The sequence below is a fragment of the Nannospalax galili genome, unplaced genomic scaffold (genome assembly GCF_000622305.1).
Source record: "Nannospalax galili isolate Female #2095 unplaced genomic scaffold, S.galili_v1.0 scaffold536, whole genome shotgun sequence".
Classification (NCBI taxonomy): domain Eukaryota; kingdom Metazoa; phylum Chordata; class Mammalia; order Rodentia; family Spalacidae; genus Nannospalax; species Nannospalax galili.
In genome coordinates this window covers 654,823-669,346 of record NW_008337057.1, presented here as the reverse complement: position 1 = coordinate 669,346, position 14,524 = coordinate 654,823, and the positions used below count along the sequence as shown (strand labels likewise).

The following is a 14,524-nucleotide window of genomic DNA, read 5'->3' as shown; positions in this document are numbered from 1 at the left end:
ATCTATCTATCTATATCTATCTATCTATCATCTATATCTATCATCCATCATCTATCATCTATCTATTTAATCTATCATCCCTCTATCTATCTATCTATCTATCTATCTATCTATCTTCTATCTTCTATCTATCTATCTTCTATCTATCTATCATCCATCATATCCATCCATCCATCCATCCATCCATTCTTGTTGTTTTGCTTGAGTGTATATAAGTGCACCATGTGAGTACAGTGACTGAGGAGTGCAGAAGAGAGCATTGGAATTTCTGGAACTGGAGTTGTGGATGATTGTTAGCCATCCTGTGGGTGCTGTAAACTAAACCTAGATTCTCAGGGCTCTTAACCACTGAGCCATTGCTCTAGCTCTGGTGATGACTTCTTTTTTTAAGTTAGGAGGACTAGGATTTTCTTTATATATATAATTTTTATTTTATGTGTATGAATGCATTGCCTGCATGTATGTGAGTGCACCTGTGTCATGCAATGCTGTGGAGGTCAGAAGAGGGCTTCAGAGTCCCCTGGAACTGGAGTTAAGGACGGTTCATAGCTGCCATGTGGGTGCTAGGAATTGAACCCAGGTCCTCTGCAAGAGCACTCGGTGCGCTTAACTTCTGAGCCATTTCTCCAGCCTCTGGTGATGACTTCTTAAAACAACTCTTCCGCTTTAGAGTGACAGTTGTGGACCCTGAAGAGAGGAGGCTATACCTGGACCAGTGGTGTTTGAGAGCCTGCTGTTTATGAAGCACCCTCTCTCTATCCTGGTACCTATATCAGTGGTACTTTAACAGGGCTGGATATCTGTGTTTTTAATTTTGCTGTCTTACGCTGACAAATTTCCTTTTTAACAGGAGATATGTTAATCCCCCCCTTTTTTTTTCTTTTTCTTTCTTTTTTTTTTTTTTTACAGTTACAAGATAATAAGACTTTTCTAACAATGCTAAACCAGGTCTTGAGTATGGATGGATTTTACTTTTCAACAACGTATGACTTGACCCATACTTTGCAGCGGCTGTCCAACACTAGTCCAGAATTCCAAGAAATGAGTCTCTTGGAAAGGGTAAGCTGGATCTTCACTTTCACCCTTTTTTTAAAAAAAAAAAAAAAATGTGTTTTTTTGTTTTTCTACCTATTTTTTCTTGGTGAACCCAGGGCCTCATGCATGCTAGACAAGCACACTACCCCTGAGCTACATCTGCAGCTCTATTTTGATATTCTTACTCTTGACTGTATTAGGATCTTGTGTGGGTCTAGATTGCTGCCTTCATTTTATTTATTTGTTTGCTCTACATTTTTGTGTGTGTAATGCTGGAGCTCAAACCCAGGACCTCTTGCATGCTAGGCAAGCATTCTACCACTGAGCCATGCCTCTGGTACTACCTTGATTATTTTTGTGTTTGTTTGTTTGTGTTTTGTTTTGTTTTGTTTTTTGAGACAGGGTCTCCCTGTAGCCCCAGCTAGCCTGGAACTCACTATGTAGAGATGTAGAGCAGGCTGACCTTGAATTACAGCAATCCACTTGGCTCTGCCTCCCAAGTGCTGGGATTAAAAGCATGTGCCACCACACCAGCACTTTATTTTTTAATTAACAAATCATAGACATGTTAGGGGAGTATATAGAATTTAAAAGGTTGTTATCTATTACTAATTAGTTTTGGACTGTATAAAACTTCCAGTAAGTAGTTGACCATTTTGATTAGTGAAAATGATAAATTTTGTATGGTATTTTAGTTGATTGGCTTTTTGGGGTAATAGTTTATATTTGAATTAAGTATAGTTGTATTTGAGCCCAGATGTTAATTTAGATTTAAGCTAAGTAATCAAGAAATTGACTTTTAAACAAAAGAGACTGGTGCTAGTGCTTTTAAAATCAGTTGTTGTGTTTTCCCCTATCAGGCCAACTTCTCCTCAGTGTCTTCTATGTGCTAGGCCTGTGCTATCTAGTGGGGACCCAAAATGAAAAGCTGAGATTCCTGTGCTGTGAGAAGAGCCTGCAGTGTACTTAGAGAGGTAGTAGTCTAAGCAGTCACAAGTCAGGGATGGTTGCCACTGGAGACAGGTCAAAGCATGATGGGATCCTGAAGGAAGAAGGATCTTTCTCTGCTTGGGAGTGCCAGTGCCAGTTAAACCCTGGAAAGTGGCTTTGGAGCTGTGGCTTGTTGGTTAGGTGATGGTAGGAGAGCGAGGCTCTTGGTGAAAACTAGCAATAGTGGTCTCAGCTTAAATGCCATCTCTTCTCTGATGGAAAGAGAATTTTTTTATTAGTGGATAAAAATGTCAATTATAGAGACTCATGAAACTGATAAATGAAGCATCTACCTTAAACATATTATATTAAGACAAAATTTTACATTGAGTGGTCAGTGTTTTTGTTTGGAACATGGTCTTTCGGTTCCTTGATACAGTCGTTTTTCCATCTGTGCTAGTTTTATCCTTAAAGCTTTTTTATTTTCAGTTTCCTAAAGATGTTGACTTTTAAAAAGCCATCTGACAGAATCCTGTAGCTTTTCACTACACTCCTCTAATCTTTAGTTGCCACTTCCACTCTTTTTGAAAATTCATTTTCATTTATGTATATGAGTGTTTTGCCTACATGTTTAGAAGTGCATCATGTGTGTGCAATGCCCGTGGAGGCCAGAAGAGGGCGTTGTGTCCTCTGGAACTGAAATCATGGGTGGTTGTTGGCTGGAAACCAAACCTGGGTCCTCTCCAAGAGCAGCCAGTGCTTGTAACCATTGGGCCATCTCTCCAGCCCGTGCCACTTCCACTCTTAGTTCAGCAGTAGGTTTGTTTTAGCACTGTGCCTCTTATCAAGCTATATGCCAATTTAACTTTTTAGAAACAGCAATTTGTTATTAGTTACCTTTTACTGATTTACAAATAGTTACATAATCATACCATTATATAATGATGAATCATTCAAGTGTGGGTGGCACAAACATGCTTCCAGCCACCGTATGGAGGCATTGATTGGTGTAGTTTTCCTTTGGGGGACTCTTACTATGACTGGAGATATTTCATTAAGTTTCAAAACTTTCCTCAGGCAGATCAGCGGTTTGTATGGAACGGGCATCTGCTCAGAGAACTGTCTGCTCAGCCGGAGGTAATGTGTGAGACTCCATTCTGCCTCCTTGTTCCAGTCCATGTTCAAATGTGTATGATAAAATGACCAGCCAATCACTAGGGCATGCATAAATAATTCTAACCTAACTATAACACACACACTTGATTATGCCTGCCCTCTCAACTGCTTTTGTTGAAGAAGCCTAAGTAGACCACGTGTGCTAGTCAGTTCCCTGAAACTGTGACAAGATACCTGATGCAAACAAGAAGAACATGATTATTTTGGCTCATGAGTTCAGAGCTTTCAGTCCATTGTCTGCTATCTCCCTTGCTTTGGGACCTGTAGTGGGGAAAACATGTCAAGGGAACACATGGTGGAGTGCACTACTCACTAATGGTGGCAGGCAGCAAAGAGGACTAGGCCAGAGTCCCAGTGTCCTCATCAAGGCCAGTTTTGAATGACCGACCTACCTTCCACTAGGTTGTACCTCCTAAAGGTTCCACTCCCTTCTGATAGCTTTGCAGACCAGTTGCCAAGCTTTTAAAAAACATGACCTTTTCAGGGACATTTAGGACTTAAACCATAATACTTTTAGATGGAAGCTGTAAGTGAAAAAGTTGCTTTCTCTAAGTCAGCTAGAATGAGTTTTACTGGATGACTGATGGCAATGTGAGGGGCCAGGGCCAAATCCCTAGGCCAGGTGGAGACCCCCTCAGTCATCACCAGCCTCCATTCTATAATAAATGAGATGTGAGCTGAGGTGCGTAGATTTGTCTAAATTTTGATTTTTGCTATTTGCTATACTTTTTCGAAAAAGTAATTGGAATTGAAAACCATTAATGTGGCTGGTCTTTTCTGGAAGTGGAGAGTTATAGGCAAAGACTGAGGCTCCTGCAGTTTCATTAGTTTTATTAGTATTTATTTGTGACTATTCAAACCCCAGTGATTGCTCTACGTGTTTACTGTGACATTATGCTCACTGTTGGTTAGGTTTGTGCATTACTGTCCGTGTGTAAATATGTCTTACACATGCTGTAAGTTTTTGTTTAGTTAAGGTGTGTTGATTCTAAATATGTTGTATACCTTCCTTTCAGGTCCACCGGTTTGCTCTTCCAGTGTTACATGGCTGTATCCTTATCTGATGTTACTGTACCTTAGCTTCCAGCAGTCTCTGTTTACATTTTATTATAAGACAGATGCAGAGTCTCAAATGTGACACGAGACAAGCATTTCAGTATTAGAAACTGATGTTAATGAAGAAATATAGAAGACTGGTGTAGATTTACTGTAAGTGACTCCCTCCCCCTCTTTATATTTTGTTTTCTTCAGACTAAACTACCATTTTTCCTCAAGAGTTTTGGGTCTGATGAATTAAAGAAAAGGACAATGTGTGTTGCATCTTGTCTTTTTTTTTTTTTTTTTTTAATGTTACCAGTAAAAAAAGCAGTGAGTTGCATTTCACAAGAGTAGTGTGAACCTGACTGTTTAAATGACACCTTTGTTTAGTGTTAAAAAGTGAGACTTAGGAACTGGGATCATCTCTAACTTGAAGAGAAGGAAAATTTTAAATGTTATTTATCATTTGAAATAGTGATAGAAATATGAAAATAGAACACAAAGAATAACACGTGGAAAATTACAGTGAAAATACAAAATGAGTATTGATCATCTGATTGGAGATTCTATAATAGTTATTGGGGAATGAAAAATCTTGGAGTAAAAGCTCTTGGACTTACGCTGTTCCCTTCACCCCTCTCCCTAAGCTTTAAAAACAATTTTTTTTTTTGATACAAGCTCTCATGTATCCCAGGCTGGTCCCAGACTCACTGTATAACCAAGGATGACCTTAGACTTCTGATCCTCCTGCCTCTACCTCCCAAGTGCTGGACTTACAAGCTGTGTTGGGTATTGAACCCAGGGTCTGGTGCATTCTAGGCAAGCACTCTCCCTGCTTCCCCACCACTAACTTTTTAAAAGTCTCCTAACAATAATATAAGGATAGTTGTTTTTTAAGGAATTTTTCAAGGATTTGGGCCAATTGTTTCTATTTCATTTTGTTTTCAAAATGGGATTGTGAATGGACAAATAAGATTATATAGTTTTGTTCTAGGCTTTTTTTTTTTTTGAATAATCAGGTTACCCATTTAGTGTTAAATTCAAAGCTTAAAATGAACTTTTGCTTAATGTAGTTTATTGACTAGAATTATATTTCCATGTTTCTTATTTACAGAGAGATTAGCAAGTACAAATGTCTCAAGGCAGGAGCATAACCAAGCAGAGTGTATACCAGGAAGAGCCTAATCCAGGTGACTCAGAGCTCTGTACACTATAGGAAGGACTGTAGCTTTTCCTTTAAATGTGATAAGAAACTTCTTTTGAGTGGGCAGGGTGTGTGTGTGTAGAGGATTGGCGTAAGAAGAAAGCACCCGTTGTTGATATAGAGCTAGGCCAGATGTGAGCAAGAGTGAATGCAAGGAACAATTAGGAATTGCACCCATCCAAAGGAGAGGTGATTTTGCCTAGAACCAGGAAGCTAGCAATGTTGGTGGTAAAAGATGGCCAGATTTTAGATAACTTTTGAAAATTAACTGGGTTTTCTGAAAGATTTTATGTGGGATATAAAAGATTGGTGTGACTATAAAGTTCTTATCAGGTCAAAAGGAAAGAAACGTTGAGGTGGAGAAGTCTAGTGATGTTGGGGGCGGGGTATGAGTTCCGTTTCTTAAGCTCAGTTTTTCTATAGATGTGCAGATAAAAATGTGAAGGGAAGAATCTGATGAATGGGGCTGGAGTTGGGGGAAGAACTCCACCAATTATACCAAAGTATAATTCTTTTTATTATACTTATTTATTGTATGTATTTTATGTTTGTGGATGCATTCACCACAGTGCACTTAGAGAGTTCAGAGGTCTGTAAGTCCTCTTTGAGAGCAAGTTTGTTCTTTCTACCATGGATCTCAGGGATCAATCTTGGGTCCTCAGGCTTGGTGGCAAGCACCCTAACCCACTGAGCAATCTCACTGGTCCTAAGATGTAAATTTGAGGGTGGTTAGAGTAGATGGCTTTTCAATATATGAGACTGGATGAGATGATCAAAGAAAGAAATATAAGTAGAGAAAGGGGGAGGGGGTGGAGGAGGTTTCTACATCATGAGAAAGTGCTAGAGCCAAGAACTGTAGGCCTCAGGTAAAGGACTTTTAACTTGGAAAACTACAGTGAGTGGTCCGAAAGGGCAGGATGTGGGCTCTGAAAGCTTCATGAAGATACCACCAAAGACCAGTGAGGACAAGGAAATCCAAGTGAGAACAGTGCCCTAGAAGTAAGAGTGTTTCCAAAAGGGTGTCGGCAACTGAGATACATTACTGGTTAAATATGACCATTCAGAAAGGAGGTTAAGTTCCTGTTCCTGTTCTCCCTTTCAGATGTTCAGGAAATTAGCAAATTTTGCTAAGAAAGGTTTTGGAGAAGGGGAACATGGTAGAGTGCATGCTGGGTGAGGCCTTGAGTGTGTGAGCAAAGGGGGAATCTGGCATGGCTGTAGGTCTGGCGGGTTTTTATGTCATAAGAGCATATCGGCCTTTATTTCCACAGTGAAATAGAAAGCAGTGTTGTCAGCTTTGCAGTGGGATTACATCAGCCTTGGTATAATTTACCAGGCACGGTGATGCATGTCTTTAATCTCAGCACTCCAGAAGCAAAGGCAGGTAGATCACTATATATTTGAGGCCAGCCTGGTCCACATAGTGAGTTCTAGGCCAGCCAGGGATACATAGTAAGACTGTCTTAAAAAATAGTAAATTTATTCACCTTTCAAAAGTTACCTCATTTTGATTGTATATATGTGTATGAACATACACATACATATTCATCTTGTAATCACAGGAAAGTGAGATATAAAGTCAGTCTTATTTTCTGCCAGCTGTAGCTCCCTAAAACTGCAGGCTCATATGGTACTTTATCTTTGTGAGCTCACTCAAAATAATTTGGAGAAACAAATGAAATAATATTGTCTTAGAATCTTCTCTGGTGCTGTGAATTTTGAAGAGGGACTTGGGAACTCCAGAAGCCGGTAGTGAGCTCGGTGGTAACAGACAGCATGAATGAATCATTGGTAGTTCCATCTTGTACCACCATTTTGAAAATTATTTGATCTCTTAGGAATTTGCCAGCACTTCTTGTGTGCATTCCCGGTGTATACATACAAGGAGGTGTTTAAAAAGATTGTTCACAACACCGTGTGAGAACAAAATAGCGAGCCCACAAGGCAGCAGAGGAATTAGGTCTTTGTGGCCTGGTCCTTATACACAGCTCTGAAGAGGAATAAACTGCTTCATGCAGTGTAAGGGTGACTGTGAGGAGCTTACAGGGAGGAGAGAAGGCAGTGGTATGGTGTTGTCTTCAGAAAGCACAAAGGCAAGCTTTTTTTAAAAAAAGTAATTGTTATAGGTATTAAGATAAAAAGGACAGAATGGTCTCCTTGAACTTGTTAAAACTTGTTACTTCTGGACACAAACTCTGCTGACTGGAAAGAGGGAAGGGACAGGTAGATTGAGAGTTGCTACTGTACCGAAATTGGACAGTAGACTCATAGATGTTTATTTTATTATACTTTATGATGGATGAATACAGTTAGATTAAGAAAAAAATGCTACATATAGACAATAACCATAGTGCAAGCCCAAACAAATGAGAAAAGAAAAAAGGATGGCCAGTGTAACAAGAACCTGTTATCCTCTTAATACCTCTATGAGTCTGATGCACATAAACTCTGACCAGTATCAAGAGTTGGTAAAGACAAGGGTCATGCGTGGTGGCACATACCTTTAGTCCCAGCACTCAAGCAGATCTCTGTGAGATCGTCTGTTCTACATGGTGAGTTCCAGGTCAGCTGGGGGTTACAGGGAGACCCTGTCTCAAAAAGATTAAAAAAAAAAAAGAGTTGATAAAGATGAGAAGCCAAAAATAATAATTCTCAAATCCACTGGCCTTTCCTGCTATCATGATGAATCAGTCTGATTTTCAGTACCATTCCTCTAGACCATGTCCACATGCTCACATTCAGAGGGGTTTGTTGCAGCTCTGGTTATGACAGATGGCAGAAGCCAGAAACAACATTTATGTCTGTCAACAGTAGAATAGACAGATAAACTAGCATATTCTTTGAGACATAGTGATACATACCTGTAATCTCAGCATTGTGTAGGCTAAGGCAGGAGGATTGATAATTGAGGCCAGCCTGGGTTACATAGCAAGACTTTGTCTTAAACATCTCACCTTTCCCCTGAACAAAATCAGAGTATGTTCCTACAGAGTATTATTAAACAGCTATCACACTGAATGAGCCTCATGAACATGCAGAGTAAGTAAAGCAAGCCACAAGTATCTGCAGTGTAATTCTTCTCATGTAGAAGTCAACTGTTCAGACTAAATACATTGTTTCGTGGCAGAACTAGAACAACATGCTTTGGAGATGCCGACAGGCACTCATGGGGACTTGTGTATAAAAGTTTTTATTTTAAGGGGCTGGAGAGATGGCTCAGTGGTTAAGAGCAGTGGCTGCTCGTGCAGAGGACTGGGGTTTGATTCCCAGCGCCCACATGGCGGCTAACACTGTCCCTAACTCCAGTTCCAGAGAATCCAGTGCCCTCTTCTGACCTCTGCATGGGTGCACTTACGTACTGAAGGCAATACACTCATATGCATAAAATAAAAAAATATATTTTTAAAGTTTTTATTTTAATCAAATAGATTCGACAAAGTTGGCGTTTTAATCAGTTTTAATTGTACATGTCAATGAATGGAATTGAAGGAAAGGTTTGGGGGAGTCCCAGGCTGGCCTCAAACTCCTTGTGTAGTTAAGATGACCTTGAACCTCAAACTCCCTGTGTAGCTGAAGATGACCTTGAACCTCCTGTTTTTGCTTCCTGAGTGCACTGCTGAGATTGTAGGAATGCACTATCACACCTGGTTTTCTATGGTGCTGGGGATTAAATCCATGGCTTCATGTGTGCTAGGCAAGCCCTCTACATATTGATTTCAAATATTCTTTTAACATTAAAACGTTTTCATGTTAGATTCACTTTTCATATCTCGGGGGAAAACCATTTAAAATTTGTTTCTAGATTATTTTGTTCAATAGTGTTTGGTCTGTAATTCTTCATATATACTTACCAACTGTGTGACTAATTTATGTATGTAAATATGTAATTTTACATATTTATTTAATTTTATTAAAATATTTAAATATTAAATATTACATATTTAAAATATGTAATTTTACAAATTATTTTATTTTATTTTATTTTTTAGATAGGGTCCCCTGTAGCCCCAGCTGGCCTGGAACTCACTTTGTAGATCAGGTTGGGATTAAATATTCTGTCCACCAGGAGGCCATAATCTTAGTTGAAGAATTTTTGGCAGCTGATTACTGCTGGGTGAGGAGGAGCTGATCTTCTTAAAGAGAGGGACTCTAGATAGGCTGACTAGACCTTAGTGAATGAACTTGCACCAACGGACTTTGGGGGACAATAACTTGACATGATAGGCCTTAACACAAATGACAGAATGTATGAATTCCAGTGGGGGCTTATGGGAGAGGGCCATTGGGAAAGGCGTATAAAGATGATTAAGATGTTCTGTACGAAATACACAAAAATTCAATAAAAAAATTAAATTCTGTCCACACATCACTGTAGGAAAACTGATTTGACAAAGTTAACTGTTGGAGGTTAGAGTACTAAAGACTTAGGAGGAGTCATGAAGAACCAGAAAGATTTGCATATTCTGTCTTTTTTCTCATAAAGGCAATTCGTTCTTAATGGAATAAATAGATCCATACTGAATTTAGAAATAATACATGTATTTCTACATTAAATTTTTCTTAATGTACTTAAGTTATTACTATGCACTCGTGTTCTGTTAATGGGAAATCCTTTGATTGGATTCTCATCTCCAGGAGGAGTTGTTTCAGAGCTGGTGTGCGCTATTACGTAAGAGGTAAGAGTTATTTCATGTCAGTGTGATTCAGTACTGGGCTGTATCTACCACTGAGTAATGCCCCTCTAACGGTGGCATGAGTGTGACCTTTGTATTTTGTGTTTATTATTACTGGTAGCCCTGCTAGTTCTTTTTGGTTGGTTGTTTATTTAAAAACAGGGTCTCCCTGTAGCCCTGAACTGGCCTGGAACTCATTGGCAGACCAGGCTGACCCCAGTCTCACAGAGACCCACCTGCCTTTGCCTCCCAAGTGCTGGGATTAAAGGTTTGTGCCATGTTACACACTTTGCCACCCCCTCTCCTTTTTTTGAGATAGGGTCTCCCTATGCAGCTCTGGGTACATGGAACTCAGAGATCTACCTATCTCTGTGCTCTGTGCTAGGATTAAAGGCATACACCACCACACCCAGCCCTGCATATTGTTTTTTAAAGGGAGACAAATATAGCCTGAAAGTTATTGTAGCAAGCATCAAGAAGCGATGTCATTGCTAATTTAGCTCAATAATTTTGTTCCCTTCTGGTTATATACTAAAATTTAATGTAAGAATACTGATACTCATAGGAAGTAGGAATTGGCTAGGCAGTTAGGATAAAAAGACCCCAATGAAAAGTAGCCAGTTTGTTGGCTAAAAGTCAAAATGTCCTTGGGATCTAATCCTTAAAAGATTTTAGGGCTACCTTTTCAGAGGGGGAATGTTAGAGTAGCCAAAAGCCCCATTAAAAATAAATAAATCAAAGAAGAAAGAGTACATGAAGTTATCAGAAAAAAGTGATGGGGAGATGTGCGAGGAATTGGAGGGGAGGGAGTGGCATGGATTTGATCAAAACACCTTATATGCATGTGTGAAATTCTCAATAAATTATTTATTTAAATTAAAAAATGATAATAAAAAAAATACTGATACTCCCCCACTGGCTGATCCGAAAAGCCATCTTTGCATTGTTCCTGGGTCCAGCTCCACGCTTGCTGCAGCTATCCTCATCGCTCTCTGCCTTGAACTCTGGCAGCTCTCTCACCAGAGTCCTCCAGCCCTCGCACTCTCCTTTGCCCGCTGCATTGGATTACCACTGGCATGCCTCACCATGTCAGGCATAGCCATGGAGACCAGCTCCAAGATGACCACCAAGGACTTGAAGGAGAAGGAGCAAATTGTGGAGGAAGCAGAGAATGGAAGAGATGCACCTGCCAATGGGAACTCTTATGAGGAAAATGGGAACAGGAGGCTGACAGTGAGGTAGATGAAGAGGAAGAAGGTGGGAAGGAAGAGGAGGAGGAGGAGGAAGGTGATGGTGAGGAAGAGGATTGAGATGAAGACGAGGACACTGAGGCAGTTCATGCAAGCGGGCAGCTGAAGATGATAAGGAGGAGGATGTTGATACCAAGAAGCAGAAGACCAATGAGGATGACTAGACAGCAAAAAGAAAAAGTTAAACTTAAAAAGGCCACCATGACCTGTTCACCCTCCATTTCCCATCTCAGAATCCAAACGTGGTCACCTTTGAGTAGAGAGGCAGGCCTGCCTACCCACAGCAGGCAGTGTCACCACAGATGACATGCTCTCTCTACCACCCCATCAAAACCACAATGTGAATATGCAGCAGAGGAGGAAAAAAAAACATAACATATTGTTAGGGGTCAGCCATTTTTAATGATAACAGATGACCAAACCAGCCTTCAGAGTGTTCTCTGTCCTACTTCTGACTTTACTTGTAGTGTGACCATGTTCATTATAATCTCAAAGAAGAAAAAAAGCCTTGTAAAGAAAAAACAAAAACAGCATAAAAAACAATCTTACTCCAAGCATTCTGGTACCTTTTTTTGTGTATGTACCTAGCTGTACTATAAATGGTTGGTTTGTATGAGATGGTTAAAAAAGTCAAAGATAGAAGGTTTCTTTTTTCTATTTTTTTTTGTCTATCAAGTTACTGTTTTTTTTTAAATTAATTATTTTTGGCCTGTTTGATGTATGTTTGAAACAATATCCAACAATAAACCAGAATTTTATTTTGCTGAGTTGTTCTAACAAAAAAAAAAGAATACTTATACTTCATTTGAGAAATATTTTAGAGAAATAGTATTGGGGAGTTAAAATTCTATTGATTTGCAGGCTGGAGTCATAACTCAGTGGTTAAGAGCAGTGGTTGCTCTTGCAGAGGCCCTAGATTCAGTTTCAGCACCCACATGGTGGTTAACAACCATCAGTAACTTCAGTTCCAGCGGATCTGATTCCCTCTTTTGGCCTCCGTAGGCATCTCATGCATTTGGTACACTTATATACATGCAGGCAAAATATTCATACACAGAATTTTTTTAATCTATTGATTTCTTTTTGATAATTTGGTAACTTGGGCCAAGACTAGTTTGAAAATTGCTTTTGTTTCACAACTTTTCTTAGTAACAGTGAGTCCTATCAACAAGCTTGTAGAATGCTTCAAATATGAGAAAGGCCTTAAGCAGTAGAGTTTAGTAAACACATTAGAATTGTGCTTTTTAGACTAGGCTTCATGGGCATGTTCATGGTTTTAGAAGTTTAGGATCATATAGCTTTTGTGCTTTTATTTGATAATTATGCATCTTCTAGAGACTGCATCGCAACTAAGTTCTATTAATGTAATAGACTACATTTGCATTTAGTGTGGTCTTATTACCAAGTATGATCACTTATGTTGGTAGTTTTAACTTTGAAAATAGTATTGTTCAAAATAGGATCCTTGGATATACTTGGGCTTTTTTTCTTCAAAAAAGAAGTACTGTTTTTTTAGTAAGTTTATAGTATAAAAAATAGCAATTAGCTTCATGTTTTTATAAATAAATCTTAACTACACTTTAAGACTATTTAAATAAATGAGTTTTTTTTTTCGATCGCGTACTATTCATTTGTTGAACTTAAGTGCTTATCCATTAACGTGAACTGAGTTGATAACTCTTAAGTTATCCTGAATTAATGACTTTCTGGTCTTTTTCTTTTGTACTAAATATTAGGTATTGATTCCGAAGGCCATGCAGCTAACTTTGTGGAAACAGAACAAATCGTGCATTACAACGGCAATAAGGCTTCATTTGTACAGGCAAGCACATGTGTCTGTCTGGCCAGCTGACCTTTTTCTGCTTGAGCTTAATTTTCTGTTATGTTCAGTTTTCTTCTTCTCCTTCCCCCCACTTTAGTTTTTTAAAACAGACTCTCACGTAGCACTGGCTGGCCTTAAACTTGTTACCTAGTTGAAGCTGACATTGAACTCTTGATCCTCCTGTCTCCACATTTACCAGTGCTAGAATTACATGTGTGTTCAACTAGGCCCTCTTCTCCCTTCCCCTCTTATTTAAAAAAGTTTTTAAAAAATATTTTTATTTTATGTATATGAGTGTTTTGCCTGAATGTATGTAAGTATACCACATGTGTGTATTGTTCAGGCAGAAGCCTAGTTCACTTCAGAAGGGTGTGTTGGATCCCCTGGAACAGGAGTTAAGGATGGGTGTTAGCTGCCACGTGGGTGCTGGGAGCTGAACCCTAGTTGTCTAGAAAAGCAGTAAGTGCTCTTAACCACTAAGCCATCTCTCCAGCTCCTTCCCTTCTTTCTTAAGAAAATTTTTTGTCTACATTATGGAAAAAGTTCAGCTAGTAAAAGGGCTGGTCATTAATCTGGAAATATCCTACAGATAACTTCTCTCCTTAAATTGAAGAAGAGAGGAGGAGGTGTAAGGGGTATGTATGGACATTCAGCCACTCGCCTCTGTGAGGCTCACTTTACCTACTTAGAGTGGTGATGGGATAAGCTGATAACTGATTTACTTGCCTTACCTTTCACTGTGAAACAGTCCTGCTTATCCCTTGCCTCTTGTGGAGCTGTTCATACTTGGCGTTGCAGAATGTCAGTGGCAAAACAGATTCAGATGTTCACAAACAGTCCTTTGAGAATGAATAAAGCAATTTTCTAATTTTTTCATATTGCCAAATTGTATGATGAACACAAGCTGTTAATTTTATTTGTGGATAAATCAGTTTATTTTAGAACTTAGGGAAATACAGAATTGTCTGTTTTATAAGGGCCATGTATGTCACATGGGGGTGAAGTGAGGGAAGGTCCTTTTTCAGCATATTCACATAAGAAAGGAACTTTAAGCAGGTATGTAGACTTCTTTCATAGCTGGTGGATTGGTTTGATTTTGTTTTTCCTTTGCAAAGCTGCTAATCTTTGTTATACTTAAAATAATTAGGTTGAGAAGGCTAGTTTGTATGTCATTTCATGTTTCTCTCTTCTCTTTCAGACTCGAGGATCAATACCTTTTTTCTGGTCACAGAGACCAAACCTCAAGTACAAACCGATGCCACAGATCAACAAAGTAGCAAATCATGTGTGTATCTTCCTGAATTTTTCAGTGGTTAACAATAGAACCTAAACTGCATTTTGATTTGCGTTCAGAGTATACATTTGTTCCCCATGAGTCAGAATCCAACATCTTCAA

General features: G+C 39.1%; 1 protein-coding gene across 2 annotated transcripts in view; it reads left to right on the top strand.

Moving 5' to 3' along the window:
- Nucleotides 1-14,524, top strand: part of Sacm1l (SAC1 like phosphatidylinositide phosphatase) — a 57,044-nt gene that overhangs the window by 23,986 nt on the left and 18,534 nt on the right. For both annotated transcript variants that reach the window (XM_017797847.2, XM_008831927.3), the window contains 6 exons: nucleotides 910-1,059; nucleotides 3,043-3,102; nucleotides 4,158-4,191; nucleotides 9,958-10,059; nucleotides 13,043-13,128; nucleotides 14,327-14,413. In XM_017797847.2, the coding sequence (XP_017653336.1) occupies nucleotides 910-1,059; nucleotides 3,043-3,102; nucleotides 4,158-4,191; nucleotides 9,958-10,059; nucleotides 13,043-13,128; nucleotides 14,327-14,413 (519 nt within the window). The remainder of the gene's footprint in view (nucleotides 1-909; nucleotides 1,060-3,042; nucleotides 3,103-4,157; nucleotides 4,192-9,957; nucleotides 10,060-13,042; nucleotides 13,129-14,326; nucleotides 14,414-14,524) is intronic.